The 27,084-nt window shown below is 37.2% G+C and overlaps 1 protein-coding gene across 9 annotated transcripts; it reads left to right on the top strand.

Annotated features, from left to right (window-relative positions):
- Nucleotides 1–23,536, top strand: LOC109235591 (protein SUPPRESSOR OF GENE SILENCING 3-like). 9 transcript variants are annotated; one of them, XM_019401763.1, is made up of 16 exons: nucleotides 1–88; nucleotides 1,047–1,912; nucleotides 2,013–2,177; nucleotides 2,293–2,457; nucleotides 3,813–3,908; nucleotides 4,002–4,148; nucleotides 11,595–11,672; nucleotides 15,258–17,177; nucleotides 18,738–19,042; nucleotides 19,363–19,430; nucleotides 19,510–19,664; nucleotides 19,764–19,933; nucleotides 20,682–20,779; nucleotides 21,725–22,590; nucleotides 22,754–22,912; nucleotides 23,000–23,536. In XM_019401763.1, exons 3-9 carry the CDS (start codon nucleotides 2,094–2,096, stop codon nucleotides 18,882–18,884), a joined length of 2,637 nt encoding a protein of 878 aa, XP_019257308.1. In that variant the 5' UTR covers nucleotides 1–88; nucleotides 1,047–1,912; nucleotides 2,013–2,093; the 3' UTR covers nucleotides 18,885–19,042; nucleotides 19,363–19,430; nucleotides 19,510–19,664; nucleotides 19,764–19,933; nucleotides 20,682–20,779; nucleotides 21,725–22,590; nucleotides 22,754–22,912; nucleotides 23,000–23,536. The 9 variants fall into 9 exon arrangements, with proteins under 9 accessions (XP_019257308.1, XP_019257306.1, XP_019257311.1 ...); XM_019401761.1 differs by having other exon boundaries at nucleotides 18,738–19,430; nucleotides 21,725–21,844; nucleotides 21,928–22,590; XM_019401766.1 differs by having other exon boundaries at nucleotides 15,258–17,159; nucleotides 18,738–19,430.

Raw genomic sequence — 27,084 nt, 5'->3', positions numbered from 1 at the left:
CAACACACACACACACACCCCAACTTTGAGAACGCAACTGAATTAGCCATCAGAGGAGTATTAGAAGCACTTCATAATTCATACTCAGGTTCATATCTTGCTTTTATGGTTCTGGTTTAAATCAAGATTGAATTTTTATTTTCTGGGTATAATTAAATCAGCTGAAATTCAATTGGGGTTTTTCTTAAATAATCTGATGGGGTTAATTTTTATTGGTGTTAACGTTTCATGTTCTGTCTCATACTAAGCTTTTTTTAGGCTATTCAAAATTTAGTACTTAACTAATATTTAAGTAACTTATTTTTAGGTTTCCGTTGTGTTTATAATTTACCAAGGCAAAGGTTAGGTTCTGCAAATTGTGGGAACAAGCTATTAAGCTTATTTGGGCTACTAGTTTTATGTCAAAGTTGTGTGTTTATCGAAGTCAGTAGATAGGCTTAATAGAAGCAAAAGTTGATGAGGTTCTCGGTTCTATTCTTTTGATATTTTTTCCTTTCATAAAGTATTTGCGGACCGGAAACGACCTCTCTACCTTTACCAGGTATGGGTAAATTCTGCGTACACACTACCCTCCCCAAACCCCATTATGTGGTCAGAGGTGGAGCCAAGATTAGAATTTTATGGGTTCTCCCCAAACCCCACTATGTGGTTGGAGGTGGAGCCAAGATTAGAATTTTATGGGTTCTGAAATTATCATCGAACCCATAGCTCGTTCAGTTACTGGGTTCGCAATTAAATAGTTATATATATTTATTGAATTTCTTAATACAAATATAGTTGGGTTCATCGAACCCCTGTTTGCTTCTCTAGCTTCATCGCTGTATGTGGGATTAGACTGGGTTTTTTGTTGTTGTTGTTGTTTATCCTTGCTGTAGAATACAATTCTTTGATATTAAGAGGATATTTACGAATGATTTCTATTAGGACACACTCTTTAATAATCTTCTTACAGTTGTGGCATGTTAAATTCGAGTATGTCATCAGTAGTTCTGTCCAAATAGTTTGGAGATCTTCCTCATCTTTGTATTCTTGTTTATTTTCTACAGGTTCTTATTGGCGATTACCGATTAGTATAATATGATGCCTCGTATGGGCAAAAAGCATTGTTGTGGATCTTTATTACCTCTTGATGTGCTTGGTAACCTTCCTGAGAATGTAATTGATGATATTCTTATGTGTTTGCCTTTGCAAGATGCTGTGAGGACAAGCATCTTATCCAATAAATGGAGATATAAGTGGTGCAGACTTCCAGAGTTGACGCTTGATAAAACACTTTGGAAAAATAAAAAGGATTTAAGATTCCTTACAATTTACTTTAGAAAGATTATCCACCACATTTTGACCCTTCATTCAGGACCAGTTAAAAAGTTCGCTCTCTGTATTGATTTTTTGGAAAGTTCTCCAAGTAATATTGAGGACTTGATGATTTTTCTCTCTAGAAATGGCATCGAGCATCTTCTTCTTAAACTTCCTATCGAGAGGAACCCATACGAATTGCCTTCTTCATTTTTCACATGTTTGCAATTGAGGCATCTGACTCTCCAAAATTGTCTTATACTTCCTCCACCATCCTTCAAAGGATTTGATAGGTTGATTAGCTTGGAATTACGTGATGTAACAATCTCTTCTAAGTTGCTTTGAAAGTTTAATCTCTCATAGCCCGTTGCTTGAGCAATTGGTGCTGCAAATTTCAGACAGTTTAACTGACGTCATTGAAATTAATGCTCCCGTGCTGAGAACCTTCAACTTTACAGGCTGTATAAGTTGTATCTGCTTAAAAAGTGTTCCTCTTTTGGCGAAACTTTCACTTAAAGATGCAGAATTATACTATTTGAAGGCAGCAGGAAAATGTGATATTGCAAAGTTTTTTGAACCTTTATCTACTCTCGAGCATCTCCACCTGGCTAACTTGGTAAATGTTGCTTGATTTTACTTCATCCTAATGTATTTTCCATTGAAGGAACATCTTCTGCACTTTTTAATCATCCTGATTTTTGGCATTTTCTTCCTAGTTCTTGTCTCCTGGAGCAGGTGAAATACCACCAAGTATTCCCTTTGTTCTTCACTCTGTCAAACGTCTTTGCCTATCTGGTATGTATTTCGATCCATTGGATGTGGTCACATCTGCTCTTTGCTTGATAAGAAGCTTCCCAAATTTACAATCTATGGAAATTCAGGTTCTTAGTGATTTGACTCTTTCTTTCTCTTTCTTATGCAGTGGTTATCTTGTTTTCTTATTCCTTTTTATCCTCAATAAATTCAGATACTTGAGCTTTTTTTACTATATCTTAGGTGGCGTTATTTTACAATGATGTTCCTACTCCAGAATCTCTTCAAGTGGAACGTTTCTCAAATGTGACGTTTTATCACCTCAGAGAAGTTAAGTTAGAAGGTTTTATTGGCACAAAGCCTGAGATGCAGCTTGTGGAGCTTCTCTTAGCCAAATCTCCGGCGCTGGTGAGAATTCTAATATTCAAACTTGAAGTGGTAATCTAGGAGTTGAAATGAAGTTGATTCTTCGAGGAATTTGAATATTCTTGGGATAAGAATGGACCCCAAAGTACTTCTAATAATCAGGAAAAACATGAATAAGTGTGAATAAAAAGCCCAAAATAAAAAAGCAGGACAATTAATTTATATGTCAGCGTATGTGTCAAGAATTCTTGTCTTATTTACTTCTGCCTATTTAAAAATGGAGGCTTTTTTCAATTAGAGATATGTGTGAAGACAATTAATTAGTGCATTTTGTTTACTTATATTTTGAATTTGAAATCTTAATAATGCTCGTTCATTTCTAGAGAGCTGAAACGTTCTGAAGTCATTACCGAAACCTGAGAAGGAATTAGTCAAGACTGATGATTATTGACTATAAGATTGAAGGACGTGTTTCTTGCCGCAGAGATATAAAGAATGCAATTTATGAATATTAAGAGGAGATGGATTAGTGATTCATTTAGAATACACCCTTTCTTTTCTTCTTACATTTTTGGCATGTTGATTTAACAGTGTTCATAGAAGTTTGATGTCTGTGTACTCTGTACGGACAGTTTGAGGATTCCTTACGTTTGATTAGACACTTTTGGAAACAGGAATTGCCTTAATACCCCCTGCACTTGTATTTACAAAAATCATATGCCATTTTTTGACACTTCATGACGGACCAACTCCACTTGAATTTGCCATGTCTTTTGAGTCATTTTCTGCTCTCGTGCATCTTATCAAAGAAATGGAGGTATAATTGGTGCAGACTCCAGAATTGACGTTTTACCAGACACTTTTGGAAACAGGAATTGCCTTAATACCCCCTGCACTTGTATTTACAAAAATCATATGCCATCTTTTGACACTTCATGACAGACCAATAACTAGGTTTTCGCTCTCCATTCACGATCATCTTGGACATTGTCCTATGATCGACAACTTGATATGTTATCTCTCTAGGAATGGAATTCAGCATCTTGTTCTTCAACTACCCAAGGATTATGAGTACAAATTGCCTTCTTCATTTCTTACTTGTTTGCAGATGAGGCATTTGACTCTCCATAATTGTTTAATACGTCCTCCATTGGCTTTCAAAGGATTTTATAGGTTAATTAGCCTGGAACTACGTGAAGTAAAAATTTGTTCTAGATTTCTTGAGAATTTTCTATCTCATTGGCCGTTACTCGAGTACTTGGTATTGCAGATCTCATATAGTTTTTTAAGCAATATTCAAATTATTGCTCCCTGTTTGAAATCCTTTGACTTCGCAAGAGGTTCTGTTGTTCTAATAAATTCTCCTCTTCTTGTGAAACTTTCATTTGTAAATACGGATTTTTCTATGGGACATGGAAAATATGGTCTTGCCAAGTTTTTCGAGTCTTTTCCTGCTCTCAAGGCATCTCCACTTGGATTATTGTGGTGTCCAGGTAAATGTTGCTCCATGATTTCATTATAGTGCATCTTTTGTCGTTGTTCTTTTGGCCTTTGAGTGGTCCTGATTTATGGCATTGTCTTTTTAGTCCTTGGTTGCAGGTGAAGTACCAAAAGAGCTCCCCTCTGCTCTTACGCGTCTTTACTTCTCTGATGTTTGTGTAGATGAAGGTTGGACTTTATGTGCTCTTTGCTTGATCAGAAGCTCCCCAGATTTACGAGAAATTGAAATTCAGGTTTAAAAACTACTGCTACTTTTTTTCCTCTCTTTTCTGTATGTAATTCCTTTCTTATTTCATAATCTGTAATCCTCAATGTTAGTTCAGACTGATGGTCTTTTATTAATTTGTAGTTGGACTATGAACTTTCCAATATATGGTGGTTAGATCAGGAGACCAGCTGTGTTTCTCTTGAAGTAAAAGGTTTTTCAAATGTGCCAATATTAAATCACCTAAGAGTGGTTAAGGTGATAGATACAACAGGCAAAAAGTCTGAAAAGTTGCTTATTAAGCTTCTATTAGCCAAGTCTCTGATGCTCGTAAGAATGGTAATTGAGACCAGGTTAGATTCTCCTGTAACAAGACTTGAGTTACCCACAGAGCTAATACAATTTCCGCGGGTATCACCTAATGCGGAAGTTATCTATATAGGTTCATAGGGTGCTATCCGGATCAGAGTCCTGTCTATCTTCGCTGGTCTTTTACACCACCATGATCTTTGTCTTAGATAGGTTGGAAGTTAATTAAGGCAAATAGAGAGAAATGAATGTGGATGGTGTAGTATATGGTGGTGTTTCGACATTGCCTTTTGATAGATAATGAATTTCAGTTTGGATAACAGTACCTTCTTACTGCATCTAATAAGAATGAGACGATGACAAATTTCTTGCTGTCCTATTTCAGAAGTTAAAATTTTTAAAACAATCCTGAATATGTGATCCAATTTCAATAGCATACACGATATTGCATCCTTCCTGCGCGTGTAATGTCACTTTCTAGCTTGTTCATCAGTCATAACAAAGCGATGAAGATTTGCACTCTTTATAATTGACCAACAAACCTTTGTTTGGGATTGATTTGATATGTTATAAGGGAAAATGCTTAAGTATCCCCCAACCTATGACCGAAGTTCCAACTACACATTTTTCCTTTTCGGGGGTCCTATAACCAGATTTCTGCTGGGAGGTGGACTACACGCCCTAGACAAGTGTATATTGCATTAAAAAATTATTTTCTGTTCTTTCCCTTATATTATTCTTTCTTTTTTCTCTTTTTCATTTACTTTTGTCCCCACCAAACTAGACAACAAAGTTTCACGCTATGTTCTAATTTTTGGCCCTTGTTCTGTTCCTTTTTTTGGGCTGCTAAGCTAGGCTTGAGGCCTTTAAATGGCTATTGTGGTGGTGACGTTTTGGATGGTTTCTATCACCGGTAATTGTGGGGGCATAAAAATGGTGGTTCTTATAATTAAGAGGCGAGTAATGGTGAATGATGTGAGTATATATATGTCTGTTGGGTAGAGGTGGTCGTTCAGGCAGTTTGGATTAGATATAAAAATTTCGATTCGGATTTTTGGTTTTCGGATTGAAGAAATAAAAATCCAAATCCAATCCAAATAAGTTAGGATTGGATCGGATTTTTTAAGTTCGGTTTCGGATTAATCTGTTCGGATATTTTGGATTTTTGTTTGAGCCTATAAGTTGAGATGTTTCTTTTTTCTTACAAAAAATGAACATCTAAATGAAGTATGGATGTTAAATTATCTAAAAAGTTTCTTATTCTCATTGCAATCATGCCAATAAAGTATTCAAGTAACAAAATCATCATCAAGAAAATACAACAGAGATGTTTACAAGGCCCATACAACAAAAACAACATACCTAGTATAATCCCATAGGTGAGGTCTGGGGAGGTAGAGAGACTGTTTCCGATAGACCCTCGGCTCAAGAGAAGGTGGAAAGGAAGAAAAGGGAAGAAGAAGAACAAGAAAGAGGGGGAAGAAAGACAGATGAGGGAGACAAAAGACGATAAGGAAAAAGAGGAGAAAAAGTAGCATCAGATAGTAACAATCAGGGAGCAACAATTTCCAGTAAAAGGGAGAAAGAGTAGCATCAAGTAATAATAATCAGGGAGCAACAATTTCCAGTAGCAATTTTCTAAAACACTGGACGTGGTTGCTAAGTACCAGATATAATAGCAAACTAAAAAGAAGTAACTTTCAACCAACAACAAGAATATTACTAGTAATACTGGTAACCTAGGAGAAACTCAAAACTACCTGTCAACCCACTACCTTAATCCTCGACCTCCACACCTTCTTATCGCTAGTCATGTGCTCGGTTAGGTGAAGCACTAACATGTCCTGTCTAATCACCTCTCCCCAATACTTCTTTGGCAACAGCCATGATTATTCTGAAAAGTTGCAAACCTCTTCAGAGGGTCACACCTGTTCCAACAGCCATGACTGTTCTGAAAGGTTGCAAAACTCTTCAGAGGGTCACACCTGTTCCAACAGTCATGACTATTCTGAAAAGTTGCAAACCTCTTCAGAAACATCACCAAGTTGGCTATAAATAGACCTTCAAATCCCAGAATATTTACTTACGAAATTTTCTGAATCTTCTTCTTCTTCTGCACAGAATATTCCAGTGTGTTTTACGACCATCTAGTGGTTCGCCGATCACCAGAGTTTTAGGTACCGATACACTGGTGAGTTAAATCGTTCTATCCTGGGAGGATATATTCCATAACCTCGGGTACTTGAGGGGAATAATTTCCTTAAGGACACACTGTGTATTCAGTGGGCTCGATTTGTTCCTTCAACGTTTCAAACATTATTTTGAAGTTCGAATATTATTTTTCAGAATTGTTTCTACTAACTTTCTGTTTTATTTTTTCAGAAAGATTATTATTTAATTTATTTACAGCAATACAGATTGATAACAATCAACTTGGCCTCCACTATGCCACTCCCACCTTGTCCCTTATAACTTCATTCCTGATCTTGTCTTTCCTGGTATGTTTACACATCCATCGCAATATCCCCATTTCAGCCACGCTCATCTTCTGGACATGGGACTTTTTGACGGGCCGACACTCAGCTCTATACAACATAGCCGGTCTAACCACCACCTTGTAGAATTTACCCTTAAGTCTGGGCGGCACATTCTTATCGCATAAAACCCCGAAGCTAGCCTCCATCTCATCCAACCCGCTCCATTGCGGTGAGTATCCTCGTCAATCTCCCCGTTGCCTTGGATTATGGACCCAAGATACTTGAAACTATCTCTTGTGGGAATGACTTGAGTATCAGTCTTTACTTCCACTTCTTCTTCATGCCTCTCATCACTGAACTTGCACTCCAAGTATTCAGTTTTCGACCTACTCAACTTGAAACCTTTTGGACTCCAACGTCTGTTTCCAAACTTGCAACCTAGCGTTATCACCATTTCACGTCTCGTCAATCAGAAATATGTCATCAACAAATAACATACACCACGACACCCTCCCTTGTATGTGTCGTGTCAGCACATCCAACGCTAGGGCAAACAAAAATGGGCTAAGGGCTGACCCTGATGCAACCCCATCTCCACAGGGAAATGCTCTGAATCTCCTCCCGCAGTCCTCACCGGAGTCTTAGCACCTTCGTACATGTCATTAATCACCCTAATGTACGCCACCGAGACTCAGCTGACCTCCAAACATCTCCATAACACCTCCCTCGGGACATTGTCATAAGCCTTCTCTAGGTTAATGAACACCATGTGCAAGTCCTTTTTCCTGTCCCTATACTGCTCCACCAATCGTCTCACAAGGTGAATGGCTTCTATAGTTTGACCGTCCCGGCATAAATCCGAACTGGTTCTCAGAGATAGATACACCTGTCCTTACTCTCTGCTCCACCATCCTCTCCCAAACCTTTATAGTGTGACTCAGTAGCTTGATACCGCTATAGTTGTTGCAGTTCTGGATATCACATTTGTTTTTGTACAACGGAATCATCAAACTCCACCTTCAATCGTCGGGCATCTTCTTTGTCTTGAAAATGATGTTAAACAGGCTAGTAAGCCACTCCAAGCCTACCCTACCCGCTACTTTCCAAAATTCTACCGAGATCTCATCAGGCCCAATCTCCTTACCCCTGCTCATCTTTCGTATTGCCACAACAACCTCCTCACACTTAATACGCCTACAAAATCCAAAATCTCTCCAACTCTCTGAGTTCTCCAACTCACCTAGCACGATGTTCCTATCCAATCCAAAATCTCTCCAACTCTCTGAGTTCTCCAACTCACCTAGCACGATGTTCCTATCCCCTTCCTTTAAGAGTCTATGGAAGTACTCCTGCCATCTACGCCTGATACACACCTCTTCCACCAATACCTTACCATCTTCGTCTTTGATGCACCTCACTCGATCCAGGTCCCGAGCCTTCCTCTCCTTAATCTTGGCTACTTGTACATCTTCCTATCCCCTCCTTTGCCCCCAAGATCCTCATACAATCTTTCAAAAGTTGCAGTCTTAGTCGCCGTGACCGCGAGCTTCGCCTCTCTCCTTGCCTTCTTATAACACTCCCTATATGACCTCCGCTCTTCCTTGCCCGTGCTCCCCATTAGCTTCAAATACGTCGCTTTCTTAGCTTCCACTTTACCTTGGACCTCCCCATTCCACCACCAGTCCCCCTTGTGGCCACCCGAGTAACCCTTCGAGACCGCTAACACCTCCCTAGCTACTTCCCTGATGCAGTTCGCTGTCGTGGTCTACATACTACTCGCGTCCCCACTATTCCTCCAGGCCCCCATAGCCAACAGCTTCTCCCCCAACTCCTGAGCCTTTCCCTTAGTCAAGGCTCCCCACTTGATCTTAGGTTGGCCGTACACCGCTCTCTTCTTCCTAGCTACCTTGACCTCCAAGTCCATCACCAAGAGCCCTATGCTGCGTCGACAAACACTCACACGGGATAACCTTGCAATCCGTACAAAGGCTTCTATCACCACTCCGGATGAGAAGAAAATCAATCTGAGTCTTGGCAACCCTACTCCGAAACGTGACCAAGTGTTCCTCCCTCTTCTTAAAACCCGTGTTAGCTAGCACCAAGTCAAAACCTTTTGAAAACTCCAACAACGAAGTACCGCCCTCGTTCCTAACCCCGAAACCGAACCCGCCATGCACCTCGTCATAATCCCTAGCCGTCTCCCCAACATGACCATTAAAGTTACTCCCTATGAAAATATTCTCGGACTGCGGGATACCACGCACAACCTCGTCCAAATCATCCCAGACGCGCCTTTTGACTTCCTTGCTTAGTCCCGCTTGAGGCGCGTAAGCACTAATCACGTTAAAAGTGAACCCATTAATCACTAGCTTAATAATCAACAGCCTATCATTCACCCTCCTGACATCCACCATTAACTCCCTTAGATCCCTATCAACTAAAATACCTACCCCGTTCTTGCCACCAACACCCCTCGAATACCAAAGCTTATACCCATTAACATCCCAAGCCTTCGTACCCCCAATCTAGTCTCCTGGACACATGCTATACTGATCTTCCGCTTCTGTAGAATCTTCCCCAATTCTATCAACTTACCCGTCAGTGTCCCTATGTTCCAGGATCCAACTCTCAACCTTGTGTAATCCCTCCCCCCTTGCCACCCATGCTTCCCGCCCCCTGACCCACCCGAGGACACGACCTTACACTACCATCTCTCAGAATAGCGGATAAATGCAAGCATGTCGAAGGAAATACAATAATCAAGGATGAAAGGCAGCTGGTGGTATATTAACAAATAGCAAATTCAAGCAAGAACGGTAGAACCTGGAGTCCCAACGGGTTTCGAGAAAGGTGTTGTCCGCAACAACTATGTTCCGAAAGTTCCCGCGCGCTTCTCCCGAGGATTACCTGAAAATCGTCTCCGTGCAAAATCCTTGTTGTCGTTGCTAGGTCTAGGAATCCGACCAGCAGTAATAACGAAAGGGGAAAGAGTATACGGGTGAAAGCAAAAGGTAATGGCTGCCGTCGCCGCTGGGCTAGGGCACGTGGGGATTCGAGAGGTGGGAGATGGAGGGGGTAGAATGAAAAACCAGAGGAGAAAGATGGGGAAAAAGAAGAAAAAGAAAGCAAGAGAAAGAGAAAGAAAGAGACGAACAAAAAAAAAGGGGGGGGGGGCAGTTCGAAAAAACCAGAAGAGAAAGGACAGGGACTTACTTGGGTCCGGTGGTCGTCGGTTGTACGCCGGCGACTGTCAGTGGTGGTGGGGTTGGGGTTGGAGCAGAGATACGTTAGATAGATAGAGAGACGTTAGAGAGAGAGACAAAAAGTAAAAGTATGACCACACAAAAGAAAAAACAGGAGCCACCAAATTTGGATCTCTAGTGTGTCTAAATAGAAAGTATTCTCATAGTAATTTAGTAACTAATATTGAATATATGATTATATGAGATAATGCCTCGTATTAAATGGGTTGGGTATTGGACTTGTTACCATTGGCATATGAATAATGGACTAAATATGAAGTATAAATATTTTGGTTTTTCGGATATCTAAAAATCCGAAGTGCCAAATCCAACATTCAATCCGAAATCCAAAAATTTTAAAAATTAAGTCCGTCGTCCAATCCGTAATTCGAGAATCCAAGCCAAAACTCCATAAAATTCAGATTTCGGTTTGGATTATGGGTTTGCCCAAACTATGCCCACCCCTACTGTTGGGTAAGAAAAAGGCTTCTTTCGGTTTGAAATTTCAAAACCTCTTTTTTTTTCTGGCAAAAAATAAAAAAATAAATAGATTTTCCGGTGATGGATATTTCTGAATGGTTTTGCTAAATATATGTATAAATTTTTAATGAAAGTGTGATTTGTGTATTCAAGAGGGAGAGAGAGGAAGAAAACTAACCGAAAAAATTAAAGATGAAGGCCATAAAAGTCGCCGGCGAGTGTTGTATATTGTTGACTGGAATAGTGAAGTAGAGGAGAAGAAGGAAAAGACAAAGACAAAGAAAAAAGAAAGTATACTTTTAAGTTTAACAAAATTAAGAAAGTAATATTTTAAAATCGTTTTTTCTTCTCACTCTCTCAAGAGTGATATACACACTCTACTACCTAAGCCTTTAGGATGCAATTAATTATACTCTAAAATAGTATAAGGAGGTAATAGGACCCTCGAAAAGGAAAGGTGTGCAGTTGGAACTTCGATATAGAATTTTTTTCCTAATACTCAATAAAACCTAATGCACCTTAAAAATAATCAAATATAATGAATATTTTATGATTCAGTGCGGCGAAGACAAAAAACACTAGGTGATTTCTTCTCATTTGTCCAACCCTTGGTGGATAGAGTTACCTGATATCTGTTGCTAGTCTGCGGTGGTAGGTATCCCGTTGAATTAGTCGAGGTGCGCGCAAGTTGACCCGAACACCACGGTTATAAAAAAAAAGTGCGAATGAAAAGTAGAAGTAGAAAGGAATCTAAAAGGAGTTGTCCCATATATGAAAAGGAAGAAATACTCTTCCCCGCTTTTAAGACCACCTTTGCCTATTTGAAACTCAATCTACAAAAGAATGTGATCAAATCTCCACTGACAAAAGCCCTGCAATGGCTATTATTTCTCCCAGTATATTTATTTTGACCATTAGAATATACACTATTTCTCCTACATATTAAAGCCAACTTTTCACTTAAAGGAATATTCTCATTCTGAGAAGCAAGGAAAAGAGGAAAAACTTTTAATCCAGGAACAAAGGAGAAGAAGAAGGTTTCTGGTACGCTTCGAGTTCTTTCATGGTTTCTTTTTTTAATACTCCCTAAATTGGAGTTTGTTTCAGTTATATAGATTCTATAATTGCACTCAAGGGTGTGGCCTAGACACCTAGTGGTCAAGGGTGTGGGTTGGGAACCTGCGGTCTTAGGCTCAAATCCGAGCAGAGACAAAAAACACTAGGTGATTTCTTCTCATCTGTGAAAGACTTGGTAGATAGACTTGGCACCTAATGCTGGTGGGAGGTAGTAGATATCCCGCGGAATTAGTTGATTTGCGCACAAGCTGGCCCAGACACCACCGTTATCAAAAAAGGAAAAAAAGAAAAAAAATATATTACGTAATTATGTTGAGATGAACTTTGTAATGTTATGTATTATGAGTGGATTATTCAGTCCCATTGTTTTTATATATTTATTTATGGTAATGGATAGTTCCATTGTGTTTATACTTTGAAAGCATGCTCAGGGTTTTTGCAGATTGTGGGAAATTAAATGTTACTGAGCTTAATTTGGCATGGAAAAATAAATAAACCACTAAATGCCATTGAAAATTTCGTAAAGTTGGAGTAGTGATTTTTATAAAACTTATCCTAATAATGAATGAACAATAATGCAAGTGTTAAAACTAGTACTCCTTCCATAAAAGAAAAAGGTAGCTCTTCTCTTCCAACTTAAGTCTACAATTTGGTATATACGGACACAATTATTAAGGTAACACTGGAGTTTAATAGTGTTGGAAAATGATATTGAGTTTGGTCCGCCGGCCCATAAGGGTGTTGATTTTGGCCCATTAGCCCATTAGCTTATCCTCCTCCTAAACCCTATTTATTACCTATAAATATACCATTATGGGTGAAAAAAGGTTAGCTTCTCTACATATCTTGGGGATTAGCAGGCTGTGGACAAAGAAAATTCATCTGTTTCCTACGGTCACACAAGTCGTGGTTGTTGCAGATCTGCTTTCGCTAACGAGAAACTCGTAAGTCTCCTAAACTACTATTTTGTTCAAATATTACAAATAACATCTAGACTAAGTTGCTCGGACTCTTCACATTCCGTACCACACCCGTGTCGACATGACGTGGGTGTGGGTAGGAGATCCCTATCGAATATGGTCAACCGATTTTGGGTGCTAAGACGACGGAAGAATTTGGGACAGATACAACGATTAATGAAATCAAAACAAAAGCTACGGTGAAATAGAAAAAAATGCAATACCTTTGTATGTAGAAATTTCTATATCAGATTTTTTCCTTCTATTTCCTTTTCGGATTCTGCTCTTGATTAATATTTTCTCCTTCTCTTAATACCCTGTAAGGTTTTCAATTAATGTCTCATGATTTAGACATATTCTTATAACTCTATTTTACATTTTTTAATTATTTTTAGCCGAATCCCCTTATCCGTACGTCGAAACGTACTCCCAAATCTTAAAGTTTAGATCATGAAGCATCTGACCTATATATCCACATTTGTACTGGATACTCGCACCCAAGTCTGAGCAACTAAGCATCTAGATGAATGTGGTAGTCTAAGAGTTAAAATGAAGTTGATCTTCTTTTTGAAGAATTTGAATATTAATGGGTCCCAAAATGAAGTTGATCTTCTTTTTGAAGAATTTTGAATATTCTTTGAAATATGAACGGGTCCTAAATTACATCTTTGGTAATCTAATAATTTAAAAAATATTAATAAGTGTAAATAAAAAGTGAAAGTAATTTTTATGAAACTTATCCTAATAATGAATGAACAATAATGCAAGTGTTAAAACTAGTACTCCTTCCATAAAATAAAAAAAAAGGTAGCTCTTTTCTTCCAACTTAAGTCCACAATTTGGTATATATGAACACAATTATTAAGGTAACGTTGGAGTTTAATAGTGTTGGAAAATGATATGAGTCTGATCAGCCCATAAGGGAGTTAATTTTAGCCCATTAGCTTATCTTCCTCATAAACCTTTATGGGTGTAGAAAAAAAAAGGGTTAGCTTCTCTACATCATCTTGGGGATTAGTAGGTTGCGGACAAAGAAAATTCATCCGTTTCCTACCGGTAATACAAGTCGTGGTTGTTGCAGATCTGCTTCCGCTAAGGAGAAACTCGTAAGTCTCCTAAACTAGTATTTTGTTCAAATACTGCAATTAGCATCCAGACGGACTCTTCACTTTCAGTACCGCACTCGTGTCGACATGACATGGGTGTGGGTATGAAATCCGTGTCGAACATGGTCAACCGATTAAAGCTAGGCTGAAATTGAAGAAATGCAATACCTTGCATATAAAAATTTCTGTATCGGTCCTTTTCCTTTTATTTTCTTCTTGGATTCTGCTCTTGATTAATATTTTCTCTTTCTCGAAATACCTTGTAAAGTTTCCAAATAATGTCTCATAATTTAGACATATCTTTATAACTCTATTTTACATTTTTGAATTATTTTTCACTTAGTCTCCCCGCCTGTATCCGTACCTAGATATGTACTCCGGAATCTTAAAGTTTAGATCATGCGCATCGGACACCTGCTCCCAAATCTGAGCAACTAAGCATCTTGATGAATGTTGTAGTTTAAGAGTTAAAATGATGTTGATCTTCTTTTTGAAGAATTTGGATTTTCTTTAATATGATGGGTCCGAAAGCACATCTGTGGTAATGTAATAATGCAAAAAATATTGGTAAGTGTAAATAAAAAGTGAAAGTAGACAGGAAAGTTAAAAAGGAAGAAAAATAAATTTGAGATAGTGCATGTGTCAAGAATTTCTAGTCATTAAGAATAGGAATAAAGACAATTTTTTGATGTTGAAGACCTCCATGCTCATTATTTCTTTATGGAAGATTCAGTTCAGAACTGAGAAGTTCATTCTTTTGGACCATTAGAACAGTTTTTACATCTTGCAAATTAAAACCAAGTTTTCACATGAAGGCCGGCCTACTCTACTATCTCCCTCTTAAAGAGAATTATAATCTCATTCCTTTGTGTGCTACTTTGGCATTCAAGATGTCATTATATGCACAAGAGATTGAAAAGTAAATTTGGCGAGCCAAAGGTAATTTTAATGACTAGAACTAACGGCTAGGAATGAATCATGGGAATATTTGGCAATTGAAAACTAATGGCTAGCTAGCTGGAAGAGGAGATTTTTGGGATAGTTTGAGTTAGTCTATTCTTAAGCAATTGAATGCAGAATCCTTCTTCCCGAATGCATATAGGAACCATCGTATTCAATCGCTTTCCTTAGTTGGCATATCTCCTTCCTTTTCATGTCTCACCTCTGCCTCCCTTCAAACATTTGAAACTTCTTGAAATTGTGCCCCAGCAGCAGAAGGCACGTTCAAATTCAAGAATCTTGGTATGCTTGTAAGTGCTTTCATGTTTTTCCTCTTAATAATCATTTCTTTTCCTTTTTGATTAATTTTAGTCCATGTAAAAAGGCTTTATCTTCTTGATCTGGTTCACCTTTCCTACTGAAAGTTGTATGCTTCTGTCTCGTCGATTTGATTTATAAAATTGAAACATATGGAATTATTTCTCAGTCGAAATTCTCATGTTATTTTCATCAGTTTCTGTTTTTTTGTTGACATCTTCCTTCAACAGAAAAGCCCAGTTCGTTTAGTTCATCCAAAGATGAGTTCCAGCAAAAGGGTTGGGAAGTCTTCTAATTCATCAGGAAAGCAGAAAGCTATATGCGAAACAACTACTACACCAATGGTTGATGATATAAATGTAGGCGTAGAAGATATGGGGTTGAACTCTGATCAAAATGATGGATGGATAGTGTGTGCTAGAAAGTCCAAGAACAAGGGTGGAAGTAGCAGTGCTGGAAAGAAGCCATGGATTCCTCAGAATCCCGCTCCAAAAGCCAAACTGGGAATGCGTAACAATATTGTTGGATCATCAGGACAGGGTTCTAGGAATAACTGGTCTACACCAAATTATCATCCTCGAAAACCTGCTGGCAGAGAATGCTACACACCATCACCCGCTGCAGTTCCTCCTGCCCTGAAGAATGGTTGGGATTGGTCATCTGTCGCTCGTTCCAATGAGGACCAAGATACTTATTCCCCTGTCGCTGATGATGTCAAGGCTTTCTGTGAACATGATGGGGAGGATAATGAATCGGATTTGCCTGATGATGACAGTGATGATGAGCTTCCGAGTGATGACGACTTTGATGATCAGTCGGATGTAAATGATGTGAGTCATGAGATACGCAAGGAAAGTCGTTGGTTCAGGAACCTTTTCAAATGTCTTGACAGTTTGACTGTCACTGAGATTATTGATCCGGAACGACAGTGGCACTGCCCTGCATGCAAAGGTGGTCCGGGTGCAATTGAGTGGTTTCCAGGGATACAGTCAGTGATGAACCACGCAAAAATGAAAGGATTTAGGATGAAATTACACAGACAACTTGCTCAACTTTTGGAGGAAGAGCTGTGTCGGAGGGGAACTTCTGTTGTACCTCCAGGTCAAGTGTATGGAGGATGGGGTGGCGGCGAATTTGAAGATAAGGAAATAGTGTGGCCACCGACAGTGATTATCGTGAACACAGTGCTTGAGAAAGATGAAAATGACAAGTGGATTGGAATGGGGAATCAGGAGTTGCGTGATTATTTCAGCTCTTATGCTGCTGTCAAGACAGCGAGAAGCTCATATGGTCCACAAGGCCATCGTGGTATCAGTGTGTTGATTTTTGAGACCACTCCGGTGGGATACATGGAGGCTGTACTTCTCAGTGAGCAGTTTTCTGGAAAAGGAAGTGATAGAGATGCATGGGAACACAATCCAGATCGCTTTTATCCTGGGGGGAAACGTAAGCTTTATGGTTACATGGCAGAGAAAAGAGACATGGACAACTTTAACCGGCATTCACATGGGAAATCAAGTCTGAAGTTCGAGATTCGGTCATTGAAAGAAACTGTTTGGAATCCAGCTATGCAGATGTCGGAGGATAATCAAGAGCTCATATGGTTCAAGAACCAAGCCGCTAAGCACCAAAAGCGGGCCAAAGCTACTGAAGAGTCTCTAAGACTGGTGAGTGAAAAGCACCGTCAGACAATTGAAGAGAACAAGATTGTCAGACTGAGAACTAAGATGCACCATGAACGGAACAAGGAAGAGATGGAGTATCTAGAGCAGTTTTTCAACGATCAGTTGAAAATGATTTACGATGCCAGGACTGCTGAGGAGGACAAGTTTGAAAAGATACAGCAGGAACAGCGTGAGATGATCTATCAATCTAATGCAACTATTTCTTTGGCTGAGGATCATCGACTCAGGGCAGAGAAAGTTGCGAAATTTATCAAACTTCAGGACAATGAAATGGAAGAATTTGTGGAAGAGAAGGATAGTCTGATAAGAGCTCATGAAGATAGGGTAGCTGCAATGAGACGCAAACACTGGCTGCAATACTCGGAAGAGGCAGTTGCACTTGAGAAGTATTTTGATCTCGAACTGGCTAAGCTGATGGGGAAGTACTCATCAAAGCAATCTGAGCAGGTCAACAGCAGTGATGCCGTATGACCCTATAGTAATACTATTCAAGCGCCATTTTAGCTTTAAATTTTTGTGAACTTGGGATCCTTCACTGAGTTTTATAATCCTGGTCTGTCCATGTGTTTTGATGATGCTAAAGAAATGATTCTAGTAGTTATATCCTAAAAGATATGGCTTGAACTATTTGTTCTAGAAGTAACGATGCACTCTAGCTGCTATTCAGTCGTATTTTCAGGGGTTCAGTTATTTATTTTTGGGTTTTGAAACCTGTCTGTCGCCTTATGTTTGATCACTTAGCTGGTTGCTTTTCTTGGTAATTGAAGGATTCTGCAGTATATGTCTGCTAATTCCTTTCTAATTATTACATACTCTACTGAAATTGTTTATGATCGACATATGCTCTATCCTCTACTAGTAATGCTTCAGTGTGATTTGATTTAACAAAATAAAAGGCCAAAGTACTTAGAGAAGACTTGAAAACTATAAATAGTGCCCAACAGTTGAAGACTTTAAGCACAACCAAGAGAAAGGCTAAACTCCATCTTTTTGGATCTTGGTAAGCGTAATTTTTGCTTCTGATCCCTTTTTATTTTTCGGGAGATGTTAGTTTATGAAACTAATCAAAGGATCATTTCAATTAGAACATACTGGCCCCTTTCTGTACTGTACTACTTTTGATCTTGGTAAGTTTAGTTTCACAGAATGTTTTGGCTAAATTACTTATTTCCATGACTTCCTGGTGTTCATCTGTCTCAGTGCAAAACAAGCTGTGGATCGAAAATGTTAACTTTTACTCACTCTAATACTCTTCAATTGATGAGGTTGCTTATAGTATTATCCGAAATTTTCAACATTGGCTTGTCAAAATAGTATAGTTAGGATATCATACTGAAGCAATGCCTGGTTCACACTACTAGTGTTTTCTTCATTGTTAACACAATTCATGTGCTATTATGGCCTGGGGTTCTGTAGAACTTTGGAATCAAGAATTGTATTTATATTTTCTGGGGGCATAATTAAATCAAATCACCTTAATCGATTTGGGCTTTGCTTAAAACTTGATGGGGTTAAAGTCGTCATTGATGTCGCATGATGGGGTTGGGGTTCTAAGGCTTTACCTATACCTTCTGTCTCATACTAAGTTTTTTTAGGCTATTCAAATTTTACTAGTTAACGTACTTAATAGCTTATTTAGGCTACTAGTTTGATGTCAATATATATATACCTAAGCTGTGAAACAGCTAATTTTCTAAGTTAATTTGACCAATTATTGGACCTTTTTTTCTTCTTATTATGTGGCTGTCTATGTCAGTTTGATAAGCTTAATAGAAGCAAAAGGTGATGTGGTTCTCAGTCCTATTCTTTTGATTTTTTCCTTTAGAATAAGAAATCTGTATATTCCTCTCTACTCATGATTCATGAAGTATTGATGGATGGCTTCCTTGTTATAAATAATGCAATTAAACCACACCCTTTCTATTCTTCTTGCAGTTATGGAATGTTAAATTTGACAATGTCATCCGCAGTTCTGTATAGTTTGGAGATCTTCCTCATCTTTGTATTCCTGTTTATTTTTTACAGGATCTTATTGTCGATCAGTCTAATATGATGCCTCCTATGGGAAAAAAGCAAACTTTGCATCTCGATGTACTTGGCAACCTTCCCGAGAATGTTATTGATGATATTCTTAAGCATTTGCCTTTACAAGATGCTGTGAGGACAAGCTAAAAGGGATTTAACATACACTCTCTCTATTCCTTGTTTGAAATGTTGTCCCAATATTGACAACTTGATTTATTTCCTCTTTAGGAATGGTATTGAGCATCTTGTTCTTGTACTTCCGATGAACAGTGACTGATACGAATTGCCTACCTCATTTTTAACATGTACGCAATTAAGGCAACTGGATCTTGAAAATTGTCTAATACTTCCTCCACCAGCCTTTAGAGGATTTGATAGGTTAATAAGCAAGAAATTAGTTAAGGTCAAATTTCATCCATATTTCTTGAAAGTTTTGTCTTTACTTGCCCATTGCTTGAAGATTTGGTGCTGGAAATGGTAGTTTCTTATAGCGATATCGTTGAATTTAATGCTCCCCTGCTGAGATCACTTGATCTTACAGGCTGTACAAGATCTATCTTTTTAAAGAATATCCCCCTTCTTTCAAAACTTTCACTTATGAATGATGCATATTCTTTGGGGACAGAAAAATGGGATATTGTGAAGTTTTTCGAGTCTTGTTCTGCTCTCCAGCATCTCGACATGGATTGCCTGGTAAATGTTGTTCTTACAGCTATTAGTGCATTTTCTTTTGCGCTTCCGGTCATCCTAACTTTTTGAATTTTTTTCCTAGTGCTTTGCTGCAGGAGCAGGTTTATAACCAATAAAGCTTCCTTTTACTCTGTCAAACATTTTCTCTTATCTGTTTATCTGTGTCGATTGGATGAGGTTTCATGTGCTCTTAGCTTGATTAGAAGCTTCCCATGTTTACAATATAGAGAAATTCAGGTTCTCTTTTCTTTCTTTTTCTTATACACAGTAGCTTCTTTCTTGTTTTCGTACTCCTTAAATCATCAATTACTTAACCTTTGGTTAATCTTTTCTTAGGCGTCTTATGTGGGCGACGATGATGTGTCTGCTCTAGAAATGACTTGAAGTGGAACATTTCTCAGATGTGACATTTAATCACCTCAAGGAAGTTAAGCTAATGTACTTTAATGGGTCAAAGCCTGAGTTGCAGCTTATGAAGCTTTTACTAGCCTGAGTCTCCAGTGTTGGTGAGTATGCTAATCAAGATCTTCAGTCCAGTTAAAGATTCTGCAACAGTCAAAATACTCGCTGAGTTATCAAAATTTCAGCGTGCATCACCTAAAGCAGTATTAGCTTTCTAGACTAGTACTTCACAAGATTACAATCTTGTTTATTGATCTTCAGGCTTCTTTAATCAAACCATATGATCTTAGCTCAAAATTGATCTATGATTTGACTAGTCTGTAACGTAATTTGTCATTACAATTCTATTATGCTAAGGGTTCTTGGGCTCAATTCACGTGTGTTTATTTCAGACTTCAAAGTTAGGTGGTGGGTTGCTGTTTGTTATTTTTCTACTTTGGTCATATCCCTATAGTAAACTTAAAGCCTTCTCTTTGGAGAATTCTTACTAGGTAGTAGGTAGCACTTGCTATTTAACTTTTTCTTTAATGGAGTATAATCTCACAATATCCTCCTGGAATTTCTTCTGTTTTTCATACCAAATGAATTGTTCCAGGAAACTGACTTTAAAATAGTTATTACTATATTACGGTCTTCAAAGTACTTTGCACAATATAATATTGGTAGTGTAAATATAAATTGAAAGCAGACAGCAACTTAAACAAAAAAAGTCAGGATAATTAATTTGAGACAGTGCATGCATCAAGAGTAAGAAAAGGAATAGAATCAATTTATTTCATTTATTGATGTTGAAAAACTCAACAGTCATTCTTTTCCTAGTGAGCTGAAAAGTTTTTCTTTTCGAATCTGGAGATGGATTTAAAAGGCAATGCAAAGTAAAGACTTGAGAAGTTACAAATAGTGGCAACAGCAAAAGCACTGAGGATATAGAAAGGCTGGTTACATTCTTGGTAAGTTTGAAATGCCCTCCTTTTGTCTTCCATCATTTTTTCCCCACTATTGGATGAATTACTTATGCACACGCATTCAGTAATTGACATAGTAAATAATTATGTTCAAAGAACTTAGTTAATCATGGCAAGTATGACCGGTTTTCTCTTTTTGTCAAGTGAGCCCTGAGGATTTTGGCAGATCCTTTGAATAAAGCTATTAAGCTTCATTTGGTAATGCAAATTAGAGTTAATTATTTTTTTGTCAAATCTCGCAAGATGAATACATGTCTTGTTATTATATCTGATCCTTGGATAAGGATTCTAAGAATTGTCGATAGCCTTGTTTAGGGGTGGCAAACAAGCGGGCCGGGTTTGATATTAGCCGATCAAAACGGGTAAAAAACGGATAAATTATCCGACCCGACCTGACCCGTAATTGAGACGGATAAAAAACGGGTTTATCCGGCGGATAATATGGATATCCATATTATCTATGGCTTCTTAAATATGATCAGAATTCCTAGTCTTCCAAATTTGAGGAACTCCAATTTGAAGCTTTACAAATGTAAAAGTTAAACACATTAGTTATCAATTTGTTATCCATTTGGTTAACCATTTTCTAAGTGGATAATATGGTTCTTTATCCATATTCGAGCCGTTTTTAAATGGTTCATTATCTAACCCATTTTTTGATGGATAATATGGGTGGATAACTGTTTTCTTTTAACCATTTTGCCACCTCTAGCCTTGTTCTTCTTTTCTCCCCTTTATTGTTTTATTTTTTTCCGCCTTAGGCATAAAAGCCCTAGCTTTAAGTCTAGCAACCGAATGCATGTAAAAGACCTATGTTCATTGTTTGTTTTGGAATTATATGTTGTATTTCTTTTAATATGTTTTATCTCAAAAAGCAAAAGAAAATGAAGTATGTTGACTGTGTCGCTTTACTTGTTTTTTCATTCTTAGGAAGATATGTCTCCAAAAGGTGTCAAAGGAATTCAATCAGGTGCTGATGGAGATATAATCAGCAACTTGCCACAGGATGTGATAGCTTGCATCCTAGGGAAAATGCCTATACGCGAAGCTGTACGAACTAGTATTCTCTCTAAAAAGTGGAGATTTTTCTACTTATATATTCAAAAGTTAGTATTTGATGACCAATTCTGCAGAGAACTTGAAGGCTTCTTTGTGAAGAAAGGAACTTTTTCTTATATGCTCCAGTTCTATCGATTTGATGAAATTGTCACCAAATCTCTTCTGCTACATCCTGGTGAAATAGAGAGTTTTAGAGTATGCTTTCCTTATGACACTTCACTGGTGCGTCCTGGTGTGAACAAATGGATATTATATTTATCTTGGAGGAAAATCAAGAAATTAACCTTAATAAACAAGTATGTTACTCGTCATAAACTACCTCCTTATTTCTTCTCTTGTGTGGACTTGACATACTTGAAGCTCCATAATTTTGTTCTGTCAGCACCACTAGAGTTTAAAGGCTTCCTAAATCTGTACCAATTACTACTTAAGGGGGTTGAGTTCACGGACAACTGTTTCGAAAGAGTTATTTCTAGCTGCCCCGTTCTTAAAACACTATCATTGCATCATTGCTTTGGTATTCATCATTTTAATATCAGTGGTTCTAATCTCAAGAGGTTGCTTATCAAGGACGATGAGAAATTCAAATCAATCTCCTTAGACAATGCTTCTAACTTGTCTAAGTTTCTGTTTCATTGGAGAGAGTTGTAACACGCACACCTGTTACTGATTTGGTTACATTTGTGAGTACCCTGCCTAAAGTCAAAATACTTCGTCTTAATGGCATGTTTCTGCAGGTATTTAGTGCTATTGAAATTATTTCTACACGGCTTTATTTTCCTATTACTTTAACCAAGCTTGTATTTTACCTTCACAACTAACACTATAAGGGTTCCAAGAATTCTTATTTTTTAATTTTATGTGATTAAATTGTGTTTTCACACATCATTAATGTTTCAGCTCCTAGATGAAACTCCTGTTCTGCCAACGTTATCGCCATCGTCAGACTCTCTAAAGATTCTTGAACTCAGAGGTGTGAACTTTATGGACTTAAATCAAATATCTGTAGTTGTCTGCCTACTTAGAAGTGCTCCCAACTTGCAAGAACTCTATGTAGAGGTAAGTTGCGAAGCTCCATCTAATTCATGATAATTTGTTTTGGAAACAAATAAGCGCTTATTATGTTTCTGCTTTATTTTTGTGTAGGCTTCTACAATCGAGCTAAACCAGGAACAAGTCTCGGGTTATCTAAAATGCTTGGACTGCACAACTTTTCCCCTTAGCAAGCTTCATCTGGTCAAATTAACGAATATCTCAGCTTTCATTCCTGAGTTTGAGTTTATGCGATTCATTCTCTTTAGCTCGCCATCAATTGTGATAATGAACATCCTGGAGCACCCAGAGCTTGAGGCAGAAAAAGCATTGAATATAGCTAGGAAGCTGCTCCAGTTGCGGTCACCATCAGCAGTGTCTATAGATTTCTCTAGGGATAAGTAGTATCATAATCTGAGTTTCAGGGAACTGGCATTGGTGCATGACCTGTGGTATGTTGACGTTCCAATTCTTTTGGTTGGCTAGGATAAAAGAATTCAGACGAAATACTTAATTATGTGCAGAAGAAAAGAATTTCCCCTTTAAGTCATTCTAGCTAACAAGATGCGTGACATTTATAGTAAGTTTGGTAATACTTTACTTGCTGCACAGCTGACATTTATGATTTCAATTCTTAGTCCTTTCCTTCAATGCTTTGTGGTTTCATATTTTCGTTTTGTATTTCAGCAAAAAGTTATTGGAACTTTGTAACTTTGAGCAAAGTGGCTTTATTAAGTTCAAAATATTGAACCATTCAAGGGTGTACTAACTTCGAACCAATGGTGCTTCGACTTATATATGTTTAACACAAACTCAGTGGCTGAGCCAGGAATTTCATTAAGGGGAGTCAAGATATAAAGAAATAAACTCATCAAGAAGTCAAGAGGTGTCAATACATAGTATATATACATATTTCAAAAAAAAAAAAAAAACTAGCTACATTGTGTAATTTTCCAACAAAGGGGAGTCAGTTGACACCCCTTGAGTGCATGTGGCTTTGCCACAGCGCAAGGATGAATTGTCATATACAATTAAAAACTGGTGGAATTCATTTACATAAGTCTAACACTATCAATGATTTCAGGTGTTATTGCTCAGCTAGTTTTGATAATCCTTTACTCGGTACAGGGAGCAGAGTTTTTAGATGGTATTTCTCCAGCTGGTGACAAATAATGCACAGATGTTAATTGTTTTAGTGACTGATTTGAATCTAACATTTTGTTAAAATTTCTTAGTTTTTTGAAGAGCCAAAATGAGGGAATCTAACATTTTGTTAAAATTCCTAACTATACCATATATGAAACCTTATTACCAAAAATGTGCATTGTTTGTTATTACCCGCCCAGTCCACGTTTTGCCTACAAATTTTGTACCATTCGACTATTAGGCATTAAACGGGCAAAATATTCCCTAAAATTAAGGAGAGAATCTTGGTGTTAATTGATTCTACATTAAATTCAATTTTTAAAAAGGGAAAGGAGACTTCTCATCTGCGTATTTTTCTCCAGAACTACAATTCAAATTCTCGAAAAAAAAAAGAACGAACAATTCAAATTTTTGAGTTTCAACAACTCACGGGAGGTTTGAGAGACTTCAATACCAAGTTCCGTTGCAGCAGGATTAGGGGTGTTTGAGGATCCTGATCCACCACCCTCTACATATACCCTTATATTCTACTGATCCTCCCACCGCAACTGATCAACCCCTTCAACATCTTCAAGGCTAAGATCAAAATGAAGTCAATAATTAAAGTCCTTTCTAGTATCGCTAAACCACATCTTAACTGCATTTTTCTATAAAAGAAAATGGCATACGATTTTATCTGCTTTGCTTTCCTCAAGATGCAGCAAGCATGATGTCATATCTGATTCAAAAAAACAAGCACCAATTAAATGGACATAAAGTGGAGAGTTCAAAGGCAGATCAACGACAATAACTTAAAGCTTGTAAACAACAACAAAAATGAGAAGAAAAAAATAACAACAATAGGTCTTCTTAGTTTTATAATATTATCTACAAATTTACTACATATATCTACAATTTGACTACAATTTCTTTATTTGGTGCAGGAAAAAAATATTTTAATATACAGTGTCTCCAGATTGTAGATAAATTGTAGGCAAATTGTAGTTTACTTATAGTTTGTAGTTAATTTGTAGATAAATTGTAGATAAAATATAGATATATTGTAGATACTATATTTTGAAAAATTTTGTAAATTTTTTTTCTTTGTGTTTGTTCTGAAAATGTACGTGAGGGCTTCAACAGATCATATACATACTGTGTTGGATGGTGTGAAGCGGTACATTGTGTGTCTAGAAAATAAGAAATGTAGCTGTGGCCAATTCCAACTTGAAGAACTTCCATGTGTAAATTGTTTCCAGATTGTAGTTATAATGTAGGTTAGATGTAGTTAATTTGTAGTTTTTGTAAAATTTTGTAGACAATTTGCAGATTAATTGTGGATGTCACATTTCTACAATTTGCTCTTCATCTACAAAATTTCTACAAAAAACTACAAATAAACTACAATTGCACCCACACTGTCACACTTATATTGGGTCAGATGTTTGTTAACCAAGTTTTTTCCTAGTTTGGTCAAGAACTTGTGTGTCAGTGCCGGATAAGTGTGACACTTGAAGAATCTCTACCTTTAAAGAACCTCTAAATTGCCTAAAAAGACAATTTATTTAATATTGAAATAATATAGACAAAACGGAGCCGGAGGTTACAGAAGATTCATATGGCTACCCCACAAATTTACAATTGAGAATTGTTGATTGATCGATTGAGGAAGTCTTCTGTGTTCATCGTCTAATTCAACTTCGCTTATTGCCTCCATTTTCAAATCTTCCTCCATCTTTGAGCCTTTCTTCTACTTCGCTAACCCCAACAGAGACGCAGAGAAACACTTCGAAGATTTGATTAATTTGATTTGATTTTACCGCTGGTATTTGGTATTTGCCGGAGTGAGAGATTACTTCCATATGTTTAAAAGCAAGGGATTGTTACGGCGCTGGTCAGATCTTAGGAATTAAGGGGAGAGAGAAACGTAAGATATATGGATACCTTTAATTAAGGAGTAAAAACTGCCCATTAATTAGACCCTTAATTAAGTATGGTATATGATTGGTAATTTGGTATACGGGTTTGTAATTAAATCAAACCTTAAACATGGAGGGTAAAAAGGTTTCCTATATGGTATAGGAATGTAAAAATTCCTTCATTTAATGCCTTCCCTAAAATTTGTATTCACCTTTCCAAAAGGCTATTAGTATAGCTATAAAAAAAAATCATATTAATTTGGACAACCAGCACAGATTTCTCCTGCAAATTAAAACCAACTTTTCACATCAACACCGGCCTATTTACAAAGTTTAGAAAAAATGGAAGACTTTAATTTTGGGACTTATATTTTCAAATATGTTATTATATTGGTGTTATTATAAAAATTTCTCAGGGTAAAATAAGAAACTGGTAGACAGACCATTAATATAATTTTACGTGCACACATGCAGACCGCAGTCCATCAATATATATATATATATATATATATATATATATATATATCAAACTGTTTCTAAATTTAGAAATGAGTCATTCTTTTTGGGACTAATAGCCTATTTGACCAAGTTTCTAGAATCAGTTTATTTTAAGATGTGTTTTTCAAAAGTGCTTTTCTTCTTAGTACTTTTGGTGAGAAGTAGCTTGTGTTTGACTACTTAATTTGAAAAGTCATTTTGAGTAGCAATTAGTGTTTGGTCAAGCTTTTAAAAAATGCTTCTAACTCAAAAGTGCTTTTCAATAAAATACTTTCGGAGAGAAGCTACTTTTTTTTGCTTCTCAAAAACTGCTTCTGTTTCTCCTCAAAATTTTTTTTCTTCCAAAAGCTTGACCGAACACCTTAATTTTAGCAAAAAATACTTTTGATTAAAAAAAAAGCTTCGTCAAATTGACTCAAAGAGAAATAGGATCACATTATTAAAAAGAATGGAGAATATTTTTCTTAATCATTACTCAATTGAATACTCAAGTGAAAAACTGAAATACTAAAATGCCCTTATAAAGCTAAATGACACTATTAACCGTATATTAAATGCTATTGTAAGTAATATTTTTGGAGAGATCTGTAAATACTCATGAAATAAATACTATATCCGATATAAATGCAATAGAATGAATGTGATGCACATTCACTA

The sequence above is a fragment of the Nicotiana attenuata genome, chromosome 12 (assembly GCF_001879085.1).
Source record: "Nicotiana attenuata strain UT chromosome 12, NIATTr2, whole genome shotgun sequence".
Lineage (NCBI taxonomy): Eukaryota > Viridiplantae > Streptophyta > Magnoliopsida > Solanales > Solanaceae > Nicotiana > Nicotiana attenuata.
Note: the sequence above shows the minus strand (reverse complement) of the source record. Positions and strands in the feature narration are given on the sequence as shown.

Bases quoted from the DNA above. Each gene is read 5' to 3' on its own strand.
- LOC109235591 (XM_019401763.1), top strand. From the start codon at position 2,094: ATGTATTTCGATCCATTGGATGTGGTCACATCTGCTCTTTGCTTGATA. The intron at 2,458-3,812 runs GTGAGAATTCTA...TTGTAAATACGG, and splicing joins TAGCCAAATCTCCGGCGCTG to ATTTTTCTATGGGACATGGA. The intron at 3,909-4,001 runs GTAAATGTTGCT...TTGTCTTTTTAG, and splicing joins TGGATTATTGTGGTGTCCAG to TCCTTGGTTGCAGGTGAAGT.